The sequence below is a fragment of the Lepisosteus oculatus genome, chromosome 12, assembly GCF_040954835.1.
Source record: "Lepisosteus oculatus isolate fLepOcu1 chromosome 12, fLepOcu1.hap2, whole genome shotgun sequence".
NCBI lineage: Eukaryota > Metazoa > Chordata > Actinopteri > Semionotiformes > Lepisosteidae > Lepisosteus > Lepisosteus oculatus.
Window position 1 is genome coordinate 23,172,304 of NC_090707.1, and position 17,288 is coordinate 23,189,591.

At 35.2% G+C, this 17,288-nt stretch overlaps 1 protein-coding gene across 1 annotated transcript in view; it reads left to right on the forward strand.

Annotated features, from left to right (window-relative positions):
* The window catches only part of stk11ip (serine/threonine kinase 11 interacting protein), a 49,774-nt gene extending 32,922 nt beyond the window's left edge, over positions 1–16,852 (forward strand). Inside the window, exons 20-26 of the mRNA XM_069196450.1 lie at positions 1,969–2,081; positions 3,813–3,910; positions 5,194–5,372; positions 10,359–10,443; positions 13,638–13,723; positions 15,197–15,423; positions 15,960–16,852. Of these exons, the coding sequence (XP_069052551.1) occupies positions 1,969–2,081; positions 3,813–3,910; positions 5,194–5,372; positions 10,359–10,443; positions 13,638–13,723; positions 15,197–15,423; positions 15,960–16,091 (920 nt within the window). The 3' untranslated portion in view covers positions 16,092–16,852. The remainder of the gene's footprint in view (positions 1–1,968; positions 2,082–3,812; positions 3,911–5,193; positions 5,373–10,358; positions 10,444–13,637; positions 13,724–15,196; positions 15,424–15,959) is intronic.
* Positions 16,853–17,288: the final 436 nt, after the last annotated feature.

Genomic DNA, 17,288 nt, shown 5'->3' on the forward strand with positions numbered 1-17,288 from the left:
TTACAATTCTTTTGTTACAAATATGCCAGAATGTGCACAAGGATTGAAAACATTCTTGTAAGAAAGCCAGCCCATTAGGATCAAGAAATTAGTCTTAAAAAGTCCCACTACAAAAAGTCAAGATTATAGTTACAAGCAACAGAAAAAGCCAGAAAGCTGAGCCGAGCAGTTTGAAGATCCCAATCACTTTCAGTGTACAGACTTAGTATAATAATAGGTAATTTACAGACAGCTCAGCAAAGTGTTCTGAAGTTCTGAAGACTCTCTTTTTTCATTTTGTGTTCTTTCTTTATTCACTGCAAATGGTTAAGATATTGTATTTGCATGTGAATCATTAACATTATGTGCATTTTTCTGTCAGTTAAATAGTAAGTGCAATTTTGTGGTTGACTCTTACAGAAAGCCTGATCTGAGGTGTGGTTCTGGCTACTGAATGCCCTTTGTCTGATGACATATGACACTAGAATGGTTGTATTCAGTAGGGGATAAGTAAAGATTCGTCATTTGGCACTCCAGCAGCCTTCTTCTGTTCAGGGTTTCCTGCAAAAAAAACAAACAAGTTTAGGCCAGGTGGTAACCACCCCCTATTATAGCAATCTAACAGCTAGATTACTGTACTAGCTTTTGAACTAACTAGATATCTTATTATTATAACTGGACTAAACTACAGTATTTGCATGTGACCTGATGACTCAGCTGCAAGGAAATATTTTTTTTCTACTCGATTACTCGAAAACTCTTATGTGTGATTTTCTGTCAAAAATTGTACATTACTATTTGTAATGATGGTTTCTTTTTGTCACATACAGAAACACATTGGTTAATTAACAGAATTGTGGGTCTCTACAACAATTTCAAAATTTTACATTAGTTTTTTTTAGTCAACGTAGACTTGGTGGACATGCATGAAATTTTCTGACTATGGCATAAGACTGTGAGTAAGCCTTGCTTGCAATGTAATTATGTACCATTGCAGCTGCTGAGTTGCAAATGACATTGAGCTGTATTGCAACAAAACAGTATTTCAGTTTGGATTCTTGTGTACATTTTGTCACATTTGTTTGGCCAGGTAATGCTAATTTTTGGCTAGGCAGCTCACCTGGCCTGTTTACAACTGTGGGAAACAATACTATTAACCATGCTATTGACTTTTCTAAATTTTCACAAAACCAGTTTGCTATTAAAAATAATCATGGCAATGAGGTGGCATTATCGGTGAACGATAAAGTATTAACCCACAGCCGATAAAAATATTTGTATTTAAGATACAATACATCTAGAAATGCAGACAAATGTGAGTGTTGAATGCATCTGAAAATGAAAACGTATTTTCTCATTCTATATGTATTGCAATTTACAGACTATAAATCTATCCTTTTTTGGTGACATTATTTCTGACATTTTAAATATATAATTTAGAAATATGACTGTGTTTTGGGGGTGGCAGGCGTGCTCTGGTTTCTGAATGAGATTGATGATGGTTATGATGTCATCTTTGTGTTTCCAAGGGAGCATTGACTAATACATTGACTAATTTGTGAATACACCCAGGATCACATGATGTGCCAATAGAAAACACAGTTGTTTGGCATGGATTCTTACAGTTCTTGAGCTTTGATGCCCACTGGAACAGAATGTATACTGTGTATCCTAAATAGGGGTGCTTTTCAAAACAATAACAGATCTGAATTAGAATGCATTGGCATTATACTAAGGAGTCTGTAGTGTCTCTTTAAATCTGTTCAGGAATAAGCGATAACTGCCAATTTGTATTAAATATAAGCTGTAAAGTGATATGGGGCAGCTACAGTAACTTCACAGTGTTGTTCTTCAGCTTTTTAGAAATTTTGATTAATCACATTCATTCTGCCATTACTTAAATCACACTTTGCTAAGGTATTTATTCTGTTAAGATTCATTAAGTAATGGCCGTTGTGCTGCTAATCACAAGCAGTGTGTGTTTTTCAGCCCAGTACAACCTGCTCGTTGCAGACTTCCAGACTGTGGATCACCGACTCAAGCTTTTCTTTGATGTTGAGGTGTTTGAGGAGAACTCTGAGGAGCTCCAGTGTTTTCTCAAGGTTAGACAACATCTTCCGGCCACACACACTATAAATTCAATTGTCTGAGTTTTTAAAGAGTTTGACAAGAAGTTTGTTCCCCAGCTTTGATCAAGGCTTGACAGAAAAGCCTGTACTGCTGCTGGATAATACTCTTTTTCATTGACACAAAACTTTCCTCAAATCAGAATATAGTAATATTTTTGCAAATTACTTGTCACCAGATTTAATTTTTGTACTGTACCCTATGGACCAGGGTGTGATTGTATGCATAAAGAGGAGATCTGTTATTGATCTGTACTGTTACAGAAGTATGCTTATGACATACTTCTGTAACTTCTGTAATGACATACAGCTAAAGCTGACAGTTTTGGATGATTTATAAAGTGCCTAGAATTTGGATTGAAGTACAGTAAGTTACACTGACCAGATAATGGTTAAAAATCTATGAATGCACTAAGAATAACTTGGAAAAATAAGAAATTTCAGGATAGGATAGCAGACATTGTATAGCAAGTGGAAAGAGATATAAATACTGAAAATATTGAGTAGTGGTTAGATAGCAGTTAATTTGAACCTGTTTTCTGTGGAACACATTGTAAAACTTGCCCTTGGACAGACCACTGAGCCAAGAGAAAGTGAAATGGAGAAAGAGGGAGAAGATTTAATCGTACAGTACAACGTGATCACAGTACAACCTTTATGCCAGCAGCCATATCACCCTGCAATTCACAACTGGCAACCCACTGAAGCTAAGCAGGTGTGAGCCTGGTCAGTACCCCTGGATGAGAGACCTCCTGGGAATAACTAAGGCTGCTGCTGGAAGAGGTGTTAGTGGAGCCAGCAGGGGGTGCTCACCCTACGGCTCATGTGGGTCCTAATGCCCCAGTGTAGTGACGGGGACACTAAACTGTAAACAGGCGCCATCCTTTTGATGAGACGTAAAACCGAGGTCCTGAATCTCTGTGGTCATTAAAATTCCCAAGGCGTTTCTCGAAAAGACTAGGGGTGTAACCCTGGCGCCCTGGCCAAATTTCCCATTGGCCTTTATCAATCATGGCCTCCTTACAATCCCCCTCTATGAATTGGCTTCATTACTCTGCTCTCCTCCGCACTGATAGCTGATGTGTGGTGAGCGTTCTGGCACACTATGCCTGCCGTCGCATCATCCAGGTGGATGCTGCACATTGGTGGTGGTGGAGGGGAGTCCCCATTACCTGTAAAGCGCTTTGAGTGGAGTGTCCAGAAAAGCGCTATATAAGTGTAAGCAATTATTATTATTAATTATTTACCTGTGTTGAAAAATTGTTTATATAGAGCTGCAAGATAGAATCCCTTTAAATGCTAACCTATTTCTAAGACTGCTACAGACAAAAAATAGAAAAGGGAAAACTAGTTCATTAAACAAACCTGACTGGCTACTTCAAATTATATTTTAATTGTCCATTATAACAGATAATAGAGAGTTGACTATAGAGACAGTTTATTTTGGATTGAAATTTCTGCATTTCTAACTTTTCAAACATTTGTTATAAATTACAGTACCGTGGTTTTTGTAGTTGTAAAACTTTAATAAAAATCCAAAATGAATAAAAACATGCTAATTCAGTATGTGACTTCTTCAAATAATGCAATCTTACTTTTATGTACTGACATTGCCAATGGTTTTTGGACATGTTAGCCTAAGCTTATTTCTGTTTGTAATGTATTTCTCACAGTAACATCTGATCAAGTCTTGTCTGTGCTTTTAAGATGTCAACAGTGAAATATGGAGACCCAGGAGAGTTTTCTTCACTCTTAGTGGTGTCAGACCGTTGGATTTACATTTTGGAAATCGTATCAGAAACACTGTAAGTAAGCGACCTTCCTGTATTGAATATCACCTTGGGTTTTTAAAATATAGACCAATAAACCACTTTTTTCAGGATTCATGTATTTGTTATTGATTGGAAATAACACTTATGTTATATAGAAAAGCTTTTATTGCATTCACACTATATTTTGTAAAACTCTTTCCATCTAAAAAAAATCAAATATCAAGTATGATCATTTCTGTATGTGCTAATGTGATTTCATTACTTGAAAATGTAGGTTTGCAGATCTGTGTGATGTGTGGGAGTTCTAATATAAAATACATAACTAAAAATTATGTTTAATTACTTTTGTCTACTCTTTTGTCTTTGTCATAAACACTAGAGAATGTCTCATAATGAACATATGACGTTCTTCTTGTTTTTTCTTAGTTCTTTTTTTTTCAGAAAATATTTTTTCTTATGGCTTCTTAGAATAAAAATTCTGATGATTGAGGAAGTAGCTTAATGTCATGCTGTAATATTCAAAGGTGTCTTTATCAGTATAGTATTATCATTTTAACTTTTCCTCATAGAAAATTACACAAGGCACCTGTGTACTAAACCCTCTTTTCCTCTTTTAGATTTCTCCTTTTTCTTATAATATTAATTTTCTTAAAATTATTTTGATACCAGTCGGCAAGTCTGTGTAGGAGTTTAAAGTCCCACTTTATAAAAATATAAAGTTTTACAGTTAAAGGTAGAGGTTTACATTTTATGACATCAGTTAACCTCCATACTAACTACATGATACCTCAAATACATCATATTTTGTAATGGTTCAATTAATTTGTGCTGTAGTTATTTGGTTGCCCTAGCATTGAGACATTGTACTGGACTGTGATGTGTTAGGGTAATTATCATCAGAGAACCAATCAAAAATGAAGGTATTCTGTTTTCAATTATAATTATTAATATATAATTATTTTTTTAAGATTAACTGTTTCCCATTTAAGGATAACTAATTTGTAATTCAAATTATTCTTCGAAATATAACTCTAACTGAACAGTTTGACTGTGAAATAAAGCTCACAGCCTGTTATCCATTACAGTTGTGTGACTTGTTGATTTTAAAGAAATGTTGTATATAATATTCTCAGTTAATATAATACATGCATGCTCAATGTCAGAATTAATTTACAAATTAACATTGTACTAATACATTAAAGTGTTTTTTTTTTTATTAGGTTTACTATAAAAACACATCCGAGCAGTTGAAAAGTAATAGTACATAATTGCAGGTTATACTCCTGTTCCAGCATATGTTTTTGTTTTCTTGGCAGAGGTCAACCGTCTGAATGGCTTCGGAAGCGCGAGAGCCATAAGCTCTCAGAATTGTCCTACCTGGAAGTAGGCCTGGGCTCCCAGAGTATTCACATGGAGTTTGAGGACAGCGGGACAGCCTACACCATGCTCATTCGGGACAGCAATCGCTGCAAGCACTTCTTCAGCCTTCTCACTGGTGAGTTATTGCCATTTCCAAAACCACAAACCCAGTATTCAAACAGGTTTGTTTTACTTGGTGCAACAGTATCTTGGTGAAAGTCATCACTTGGGGTTTGAGGCTGTAGTTTTGAAATGTCATTAAAAGCATTTTGATATTAATCCATTCCCTTAGAAAAGTATGATCCATAATCAACATTCTGTATTGTCCTAACTGGTCACTCCGTTTTGAGAACTTTTAGAACTTTTTCTCACAGTGTTTGACAAACTGTAAATTAACAAGTAGAGGTTAATTCCAGGCTACCCCAGCTTGCTCTCCATGAGGCACACAGACACATAGAGGTCAGAGCGCAGGGTCTGCCATTGTACGGCGCCCCTGGAGCAGTTGGGGTTAAGGGCCATGCTCAGGAGCCCAACGGAGTAGGATTCCTCTGCCGGCTGCGGGATGTGGACCGGCAACCTTCTAGCCGCAGGCGCAGATCCTTAGCCACAGAGCCACCGCTCCGCCACAGGTTTGCCTGTGTTGCTAGAGCTAGAGGTGTTAGACTTCCTTTAAAAGGACATTCGTCTTTCTCAACCAGGAAAAAAATGTTCTTTTATTCACACAGATTGACATAACTGTACAATGTTGATGACAAGTGAGGTAAAGTAAATGATTGAAACACTTTCTCCTTTTGTAAATGAGCACTAAATGTACCAAGTTCATTTTTAAGAAAGATGCTTGTTTGCTGAAGACTTATGAGAAGGTATTCTTTAAAAGGTATTTTAACAATATAATTTGTCTTAAAACAAGGAGATTTAAAGGGATCTGTTTGGCATTAGTATATTTTCTGTATATTTCTCTAATGAATGTAAACAGTTTAGATAAATAGCAGAAAAATTCCATGGAGACCTGTAAGAGCAGTTTGCTGTAGAGAGTAAAATATGAATATTACATTCTGAATGGCATCTGAAGAACCTAAATAGTTAAGTGCTTTAACAGAGCTTTCCTGCTTCAGTGTGCAGCTTTGGCACTGTATAGTTAATTTTGCCCCCCCCAGGAAATGAAAGCTATGTATTACATGAAAAAAAATATTTACCAAGTTTTGTGTTGCAATAAAACAGCTGTTATAATATTTGTCTCTGGGAAGCACCAAAGGATAACTTTACCATAGCAAAACAATTTTTCAGACCATACTGGCTTTACGCGATATTTAACAGATGTTTCTCAACGCTTAAGTATTACTTGATAGTTGTGCAGGCAAGAAGGATTTACACAGGATGAGATTTAGGCTGTGGTTTTAAACCAGATAGGTTTTTAAAAGTCAACATTTAGTAATTTCAGCATCTCATTGCCAAGAGTTAACAACATAAAGGCAACAGTTGAGCCTAGTTGGTGTAACAGTTCATAAAAAGATTGCAAGGGCATGAGAGAAGTAAAACCACACAGGCCTTCTTTTGAATGATAGCTAATACTCTGCATCTATAGCATTGACTTGGCAGTATGTTCCCAACACCTACAAGAATTTCAATTTATTTTAAGAGTAGCTTGATTCTTAATAATGTCCATTATTAATTAACATTAATAATAATGTTAATAATGCGGCATAATTCCAGGTTATGCCGCATTTTACATAATTTTCCTAAAAATAGTACTAATTTATTTTGGCCGTGTTCTATTTCGGGGAAAAAAGGTAAATGCAGGTATGAAGTTTCCTGTAATTAGAGTTCTAGGGACACAAGACTTGAATAGGAAAGATTTTTATCCAAGCTCTAAATTCCTGAATGGTAATAGACTCCAGTACTGTGGTCACCTAATCCCTGTATATACACATCTCTTCAGGGTATGGAAACTACTTACTGTACAAAGAAAGGCTCATTTCTGTTTTCTGCCTGTAACATCTATTGTCATCCATTTTCATGAGGTGAATTTGCAGCAAATACAAACATGGCGCAGTGCTATTGATATATATCCAAGAAAGCCTTGCCATGTTTTTGCCTCAGATAAAATAGACAATGTGTGTTTAAATATGTGCTTTTGTAACACAGATACACTTTTTAGTCCAAAGTTCAGTAAGTGGATCTTTGTTTATGCTCAGAAATAACCTTGGTACAAAGAAATTGCATGGGTACATAGTTGTTTATTTTTACAATTAAATCAAATAAAAGTGCACTTTTCGAATATTTTATGATTATGATTATAACTGGAATAGTTCTAATACGAAATCCTTAGTCTACATCAGTGTAATATTGTTGTTTATGGAGTGTTTTTGGGACTACAACTATTAGTTGTCCTTCCTTGTTTCATCACAGCTTATTTGGCTATATTGCACCATGATTCCAGTTAAGGTAACATTGGTAGTTACTGTATCCATATTAATGCAGACAAAAGATTTACTGTAAATTGGTTTAATTTAAAAATATATTTGTACAGACTAATTCTATCCCATTCCAAGATTCTCATATATCCATGACATAAATGTTGTAGTTAAACAGTTTGCAGTGTGGTTTCAAGCCCTTTATCGGAAATATATGGGTTAGCAGAGGCTTAGTGATCTTATTTGTAACAGAAAGAGTGGAATGGTGTTGGTGAAAAGAACAAATCTTGAAGGATTAAGAAGGGACCCACAAAAGAAACCCACTGTTAGCATAAACCCACTTTTAAAGTTTGAAGCCTGACCATCTCTTTCATATGGAGGTTCTTTCACTGGAGAGGTGTCAGTTATAATTGATCATGAAAACAATGCTAGAAATGACAGAATGAGTTCATAGTGTTGCATGACTATGTTAGTGTTTGTTCTGTAACTAAGAACTTTGAATGTAAACTTAGAAGTATACTGACTGACAATGACATACAATGATTTCAATCTGATAAACTTTATTAAAAAGGGCGTCAGATTAAATTGTATAACATTCTATTCATTGTAAATATCACCTCAGGGTAACTAAAGATATCTTATCATCTCGTCTTTCTTCTGTCACATCTCTGAGGGAAAAACTACATTTCAGTGGTTTTGTAAGGTACCTACTGTAGCTCAGTTCACATTTATATGTCTCACTTTCTTCTGCATGTTGTGCTATAAGGTTGAAATCTAAAACCAGAATCTAAAGTTTCACATCATGTTAATATGTTTCTTAGAAAACAATGAAAAATTGAGAATGTTTTTTAAAGCATTCTAGGTGCCTTCTCTGCTTTCAATAAACTGTTTATTCTTGCATACTCCTATCAGATGAGGTTAGATGTATTGTTATTTTTGTCTCACTGACTGTTAATGCAACCACAGTATCATTAGCACTCCACTACTAGGGTTTTGAAGAATATTTCCAATGTTCCATTGTTAAAATAAAAGATGATTATTTGAATAGCTAAGTAAACCATTGTGTGAGTAATAAAAAGTCATGTAGCAGAACTGTTTTAAGAATGCTTTGGTATGCTAACATGGGACACAATACTATAGGTAGGAGGCTCTATCCTTTGGGTGAAACATTAAACCAAGTTCCTGTATAGTCATCTTTAGAGATCCCATGGCATTGTTTAGATGGGATAGCCTTACTGTCTTGGCTAAATTTCCCTGTATTTATGTTTAACATAAGATGTTTAATATATGATGGAAAGACATTAATACTATACTCCGTACCTGAGCTAATGTAAATAAGTCTTAAATTGAGAGGTTGATTTATAACACAATTTCTCATTTTTGTAGTATCAAAGTATCATCACTATCATTGTCCCTTGATTAGCAGAAAACCACATTTTATGCCCATATTGTTATAATTGTTAAATCCTATTTAAGATTAAAAGGTTGTGAACTTTAACTCTACTGTCTATTTATTTCATGAGTCATTCAGATGATAAAAGTTCAGAACATTAAAATCCTGAAGAAGATGAGCAAATTGCCTCCAAGCCAATTTTTTATTGGCATCTTAAAGTTCCTGGGTTATTTGTGAGTTTTTCTTAATGTTTAGCACAAACAGTTCCTTAAGAACAGAAAAGGTAAGATCAGGAAACTGAAAGGAATGTCTGGATAGAGAGGCGGCAGAGGAGGAGTCCTAACATCATACGGACCTCTGTCTATATCTGTTAAGCCTCCTGAGTTGTGGAACTTGGATATTTTATACTGCATTTATACAGTATAAGTAGTTCAGGTGGGTTGCTGTGTCAGCATGCGTAGGCTGCAAAGGAACAATAATAGATTTATTTTGTGCTGAAAAGAGAAGAAAGAAAACACGTTTCGGCCGTGGAGCCTTCTTCAGGTGTGAAGAAGGCTGAAGAAGGCTCCACGATGGGAATGTTGTGTTTTCTTTCTTCTCTTTTCAGCATGGAATAAACCTATTACTTGTTCCTTTACTGTATATGATTCTGTTGAGTTACTTATTAATTAGCTCTTACTGCCTCCTAACGTTTAAATTATTAAAACAGAACAAAAAATTAGTTAGAGGTTTCAGATGTCTTTGGAAAAGAGGAAGTTGGAGAGCACTATAAGTAGTAAATCTTTTCCAGATGAATTTCAAAGCATAAAATGATCAATTGGGTAAAAGAAGCGTATAGAGAAAATGGCATAAAAATAGCTAGCTGGGAAGCTGAAATGTCCAGCCTGTCACCATTACGACATGCATCCATCAATCCATCAGTCCATCCATCCATCAATCCATCCATCAGTGCATCCATCGATCCAAGTTTATTTATCAAATGCAAAACAATCACAAAATTAAAGTTACAAATTAAGGTTACATAATAATAGTGCAATATAAATTAAATAAGAATTCAGACAAAACTCAGTATAAATAGAGCTGCTAAGTGTCCAGGGTGTATGCAATACTTTATGTCCAAGTAGTGCAATATGTCAAATACAATGAAAACTGTAGTCCACGTAGCCATGTGATTTGCTAAAGGAACTGCAGCTTCGCTATTTAGCATGGAGGTAGAAGCTGTTCCGTAATCTTAGTTTATTTTCATTTATTTTCAATGGGAGTCCCATTATTCCTCACCCCTTCAGATTTTTTTAATATGGTTTTCTCTGCCCAGGAATCGTGCGTGATCTTGCCCCGAAGTCTGACAGCAAGCTTAAATCAATTTCAACTGCTAGACTTAATCCACAGCACCACCTCTGGTAAGTAGTCTTATTTTGTCATTGTGAACTGGTTGACTTCCAACTGCTTTATGTTCCATTTGTTATGTTAAAGACTTCTTTGTGCCTTATCTGACAGGAGACGTGTTTAATTTGGGCAGTAGACTTAAAGTAAATTGTTAAATGCATTTTTAGTTGTGGTATGGTTTGGTACCAGAGTATCTCTGCCTCTAGCACAAGGTTTGATTTCTGTTATTTTGTACTTGATTGATTAGGCTAGCCTGAACAGTCTCAAAACTTCCCATTACATTGGTGCTAACATCTCGTTTATTGCACACGTAAACAAAATGTTCTTGCGAGAATCATTTCTGTAATGTCTAATGTGGCCAGACTGTTTGTTCTGGAGTTACATCTGCATGTTACTCAATCAGGTTGTCATGCCAGTTGGTTTTAATTGCTTCCCAGTGACTCACTTTTTTGAGAGCAAAAAAGACAATATTGCTGAGAGTCATGTGATAATGTGTCACTTAGATCAAAAAGAACACATTTAGATTATTATGTTTTGTTACTCTTATCATTAAGAAAACTTCTGTTCAAAAAAGAAACGGGAAGGATACACCCTGGAAGGGATACCGATCCATCACAGCACATACAGATAGATGCAAACACACACATTTACACCATAGCCAGTTTTCCCAGAAGCTAAGACTTACCAGTATGTCTTTGGATTGTGGGAGGGAACCCAAAAGAACACGGGGAGAATATACAAATTCACACAGCTAGAACCCAGGGTCTGGAATTGAACACAAGGCCCCAGCACTACAATGCCACCTGTCATCAACATACATCAACAATGTTGAGCTTATTACCTTTATGCTGTATCTACTAGCATAAAATTGGTAATAGCCTAAAAAAAGATAATTACCAAAGACATATTTTTTGTATTCACCTCTCACCAACATAATTGTAACTCTTAACAGCTCCCAGTCCCTCAAAAAAAGCTTAATCTAATTGCTTAAAAGCATCACGACACCAGAACCTCATTATGTAAACATTTAGAGAGCTTTTAGGACTGTTTGCTTACATTTTCACAATAACTAGATTCTTTCAGTATCATACTTACCAAAAAAACATTTTTTGCAATATCTGTTTTTTATTTACTAAACATGACTGTTCAGAATAGTTTTTTTTATGTAGTGAAATGCCTGAAATTAAACACTACTTTAATGTGTGTTATGTAAACAGGAATAATAATATGTGTTAACAAAGGGTTTTGATGTGCTTGTAAAACATTTTTGAGTTGATGTCTCCTTTTTGCAAGCCTCATTATCTCCTGAAGATGAAATGGCAAAATATCTGACAACACTTGTAATAAGAAATGTGGATTTATTAATAGGAAAAGGATGTGTGCATGCACAAAAGGCACAAGAACACCCAAACGTTTAAACCAGTAAGTGTACATTAGCATTGCACTTTGATACGATTACATATACCTATACCAGTAATCCAAGTCTCACTTTACTTCTGATCAAGTCCAGTCTTTGATATTAGCTAAAGGTGACATTCAGCTGCCTAAGGACAGCCAGGGTTGGGTAAGCTTGCTTAAACCATGGTTGCCTCATTTTATTGCAGAACCAGTGTTACCAGTGAACAACAGATTAATCCTGTAGTCATCTTTTTATGCACGTGATAAAAGGCGGACAGAATGGCTCATTTTGCCAGAAAGTATTCAGGTAAATTCCAGTCAACTGGATTTACAGAAACCACTATCAAATAATGTTGATGATCTGGCAGTTGATTTACAGATTTAATGGAAGAACGTACCTTATAAGAACATAACAAAGGTTACAGACAAGAGCAGGCCCTTCTACCCCACTTGGTAGTGTGACACTTTTGTTGGGTATGCTGTAATGGGATCTATAAAAAGCCCAGGACATCAGAAACACAAATACAGCCATAAGGTACATACTAGTTCTCCCTTATTTACAGTGTGGGAAAACAAAATCCAATCAAAATACCAAAACAAAAGGCAACCTCCTTTTTTTAAGCTGCTAACTAATGTCTTAAAGTCCCTCTCGGTCAATATTGCCAGGCAGCTAAGCAGCTTACTGGCATCAAAAACAAACAACTTACAAATTAAAGTCTTTTCCTGAAGTCTTCACATTATCCCAGTTTCTTAAGGAAATTTCTGTACAGACTTTTCCAGAATCTCAAAACTCATCGATTCCTTCATCTTTCAGTTGGTTACTTTCCTTCTTTCTTCTCTCTGGTGATTTTGCATCACAGAGGATCTGCCTGTCGTCCTCCAGAGAGTAGATACTGTATAGGCTCTGGAAGCACTTGCTTCCTGCATTTTGTCTTCCGGCAACAAGTCAGGTAATTGTGGACAACAACTCAGTCTCTACAGGTTTCTGCAGAATGTGGTCCAGACAAGGGCTGCCATCTTATCAAAACCTGCTGCCCTTTTTCAGTAGTTAGTAATTGATTGATCAAAAGATCTTATCCAACTGCTTCCTAAAATAAATCAAGGTATCGGCTTCAAGAATATGACTTGTAACTTGTTCCACAATCCTCTGGGGCAAGAAATGCCTCCTGTTCTACATTTTAAATTCACTTCCACATAGTTTCCTTGTGCCTTCTTGTTCATGTTTTACTGTTTATTCTAAGGAAAGTCATTTAGTTTGTGTATGTCAAATCAGATTTGCTATTTGATCAGGGTTGTGACTCAAAATTGTATCTTCTAACTTTATGAAGATCTAGATTTAGTTTCACGAATACAGTCTGACATTTAATCAGAATTAATTGTTGCAGTCATGTTTTTTTAGAATAAAAAAGTGTTAACCAAGTTTACTCTGTTCAAAACTATCAGAGCCACTCAGATACTACTCAGAAGGCAAATTAAACGTGTTAAAAAATAATTTTGATGATTTGAATTTCAGTAGAAACACTGTCAACACACACGTTAAACTGAATCTGATTCTAAACAGAGGTACATTTCTTAAATGTTTCAGAATAAATAAATGCACAAAATCAATATAATTATTTTTAGAATTTATAGAAAGAAGCCCATCAGCCCATCCCATCCAGGGTTTATCCTGCCTTTTGCCCATTTATCTGCTTCGTCTGCTCTGGGTTAGGCTCTGGCTCACTGTGAACTTGTATCACTCTAAGCCATTATTGAAAATGGGAGGAATGTAAGAATTCAAAGTCATCATCCTTGTTTGTGTGTTGTTTAGGCCCCTGCTTTGTGAGAATGTCGAAGCAGATGCTCCCGAAGACTGTCAGCTTCAATTCTTTTATCTCCTGGCATTTTTACTGAAAGGTACAGTTGCCTTTTCTAAGGGGGATTGGGATGTGTGAGCAGATTTTCAAATAAAAAGCCGAGCTTAGGGTTGTGGAACATCACATTTGCTTTATGTTGTTATGATTTTACTGTGTGCTTTCTCAGCATTGACATTTTATTTTATGCTAAAACAATATTATAAAACTTTAAATTATCTTGTGAAACACAAATTTGTGCCATATTTTTCTTAGAGAATTCAACAAACTACTGTAAGAAGCAGAAAATTTAATTTATCAAGGCATCACAGTTATTCAAAAGACACCAAAAACATTCAGTTAGATCTCACACGCATTAGCCACAAATAAAACTTATAAATAAATAATTATCATCAATAATGTAGTTTTAGTTATCAGAAAAAAGCTATTACCACTAGCTTATGATATACCCTTGTGTATGGTACATTAAAATTACTGGTGTCAATCCTGCAAAGCCTAACACAAGGACAGAAAATTATATTAGTATGTCTGCAAAAATAAAAGGAATTCCAAGTAATTAAACTTTGGCATCTCCCAGAGCTAATGCATTGAAAACTTAGAGATACTCTTCACAATATATATAATGTATCAAGCATCATAATACAAAGTATTGTGCCTTTTCTAACAAAGGGAAAAATGTAGGTGTCACAGAAATACTGTATGTAGTCAAATACATAGTGATAGGTTTATTCCGTTATAAGGTTTCTTTCTCACAGCATCTTTGATCACTCCTAAACATTTTGCTTAAGTTAGTTAAGTATAGTAATATCACATTAAAAAGAATATTATTTAGTATGTCGCACAAGCTTCAAAACAAGAATTCAATTCCAGTGAATTCAGTGTTTTGTTATGATCTGTTCAATTGAAAATTATTTGACTTGTAACCCTCAAACTAGTAAGGTAATACACTCAGCCAGGAAATGCAAAGCAGGGCATTCTTTCTTTAATTACAAATAAACAATGGCTATAATTTCCATGTGCTTTTTGATGTTAATGATGATAGTTATTTGACAACAGGCATGTGGCTTAAAGCTGCAAGCTCAAGCTCTTCACAAAGGATATTATATTTACTGTAGCTAATTTAAGAAAACAAAAGCTGAAGACCCCCTACACTGTCTTCAGCAAAATACCTCTTACATGTGCTAAAACATTATATCAAGCCTCCTAGATCCACAGCTTCCTGGAGTTTTGGTAAACAAATCCTAAACTACAAAAAAAGCCTTTGGTCCCCAGGAGCATGACCTGAAAGATTGAAATAAAATAAATAAAACTCCCTGTGTTGGTTGTGAATCTTTGGCACATTTTCGACAAACAAGATGAGAGAAGCTATGAGAGAAGTATATATTCAAAAATCAGTTGTTTTGCTCAAATCTTGCATTCTTTGTTGTACAACCAGAATTTGTGATAATATAAGCAAAACTGTGTTGTTGGTTACTGGAAGAGGAAAACTTTAGAATGCAAATGTGTCTATTTTTAGTTGATGTTGTGGCTCCAGTAACTCTGCTAGTGACTCAAGACACCCTATACCTGCTCAATGAAGACCACCAATGGAGCAAGACCTTGCCCAGCCAGGCATCCAGTGGGAACACTGAGTCCCTTGGTGAGAAAATTCAAGTCCAAGAGACACAGCCGATAAGCTGTGTGAGCTCCATTCATCTGTTTTCATCAGACCAATGCAGAGTGAGCATAAAACTTTACGATGAGGTAAGAGAAATAATACAAATGCCACAGATGTTAAGGTGTTGCCTAGTTAAATTAAAGTGTGAATGAGCTCTTAGGTCATTTAAAATGAAGTTGGGCATTCCCCAGGACAAAGTTTTATTCTGGCATGCAGTAAACTTACAACATACACAGATTGGTGCATTTAAGTTTTCAGAAAATAAATCATTTAAAAAAACTTCAAGCAAAGTAGATGCTAAATCTATTTCTGAAATAAGTCATTTATGTTAAGGAAAATAATTATCATAATTTATAAACTAAACGTTCTCTTCAGTGATGCTTAACAAATCCCGGCAAAGTCCGCTATATCGGTGATGTAAACCATCATGAAAAAAAAATAAAACTAATCCTAAATCCTATATGCAAAATGCTTTTGGATCTCTTGAGGTGAAAAGTGCTATGAAATTGAGTCAATAAACAGTGGTAATATACCTGAAAGAAAACAATTTCATTATCACAGCCACTTGCACATATTTTTTTCATTTGTGATCTTCATTATAAATTATTTCTTTTTGTGCTAGATTGCAAAGGATGAGAAAACATGGCAGCTGCGGACAGAGAGCCCTGAGCTACAGAAAGGCCTGGTGGAATGGATCAGAATACAGTGGGAGGCTATGTTTGGAGTCAAACTGACAATATGCCTTCAAGAATAAAGCACCTGGCGGACTTCAGGATGAAATCTTACATTGGCTTTTTGATATGTTAAATCCTCTTTTCTTTCAAATGCATTACTGTAGGGGTGGTATTTTTTCAAGACCACCATCTTAAAAGCATTGAAATGTAAGTGTCACTGTAGCTCTCATAAAGCAGAGGGAAACAAAAATTAGAAAATGTTTCTGTTGCAGTAGATTTTTTTTTTCAATAAAGGGAATTTGTAGGCATCATCAGAGTGTAATCAGAGGAAGAGACAGGAAGCACTGAGCTTTTTCAGTTAAAAGAGAATTAGGATGTAAACACAATAATAGGATAATAGAATAATGTGCCAGGAACACAAAACTGCTCTGCCATCATTCTTTGAGTTGGTCTCTGTTATAGTGAAACATTTTGTCCATTTGTTTGCTTTTATTTATTGGTATGTTTTGGTATCTTCATGTTATAACTACCCAAATGAACAAAGATTCACAGTTATTGCTCACACATTTCTTCTAGGTTTCTAGGTTTATAAACACAAACAGGTGATTTTCTCCTTCGCTTGTAAAGATCAACCTTGTATTTAAGTCCCTCCAAATGTTCTTCTTGGTACACTGTTCTATTTAAAAAATTGAATTAGATTGGTGTATCTTTTGCATTAATATGTAACATAAAGATAGCATATTTAATTACGACTATGAGTGTCACTGTATGCTTTAAAAGTAATGTAAGAAAATTGTATTTTTTTATTTTCCTTAATAAAAATGAAGGTAATTCATTCATATTATTGATTTTGTTTTGGATGAGAATAGTTGGAAATTATAATTGACTGCATATTTCCTTTTCAGCTGTTTTCTCATTTTTAAATATATTAGCTTAAATATGTAGCTTACAAGTTACAATAGGATGGTTGTGTTTTAAAATAATTTATGTTGTTCATATCTTTAAGGTTTTTGCCTATAATTGTAAAAGTTATTTTTGCAATCGACCAATACTTGTGTACATTTATACTTTCTAGAATCTAGAGCATTTCATAACTGGATCGCAGGGCTCACATATCAGAACAGCCGAGAGTACTCTTCCCAGAAGATAGAATAAGAATCTGATGCAGCTGTTGTACTTTAAAAAATGCTAGCTTTATACTGTATGAGATATGAGATATGCTGACACTGTGGTCTCTTTGTACTAAATTGAAAAGGTTAAGAAAACGTCCCCCTAAT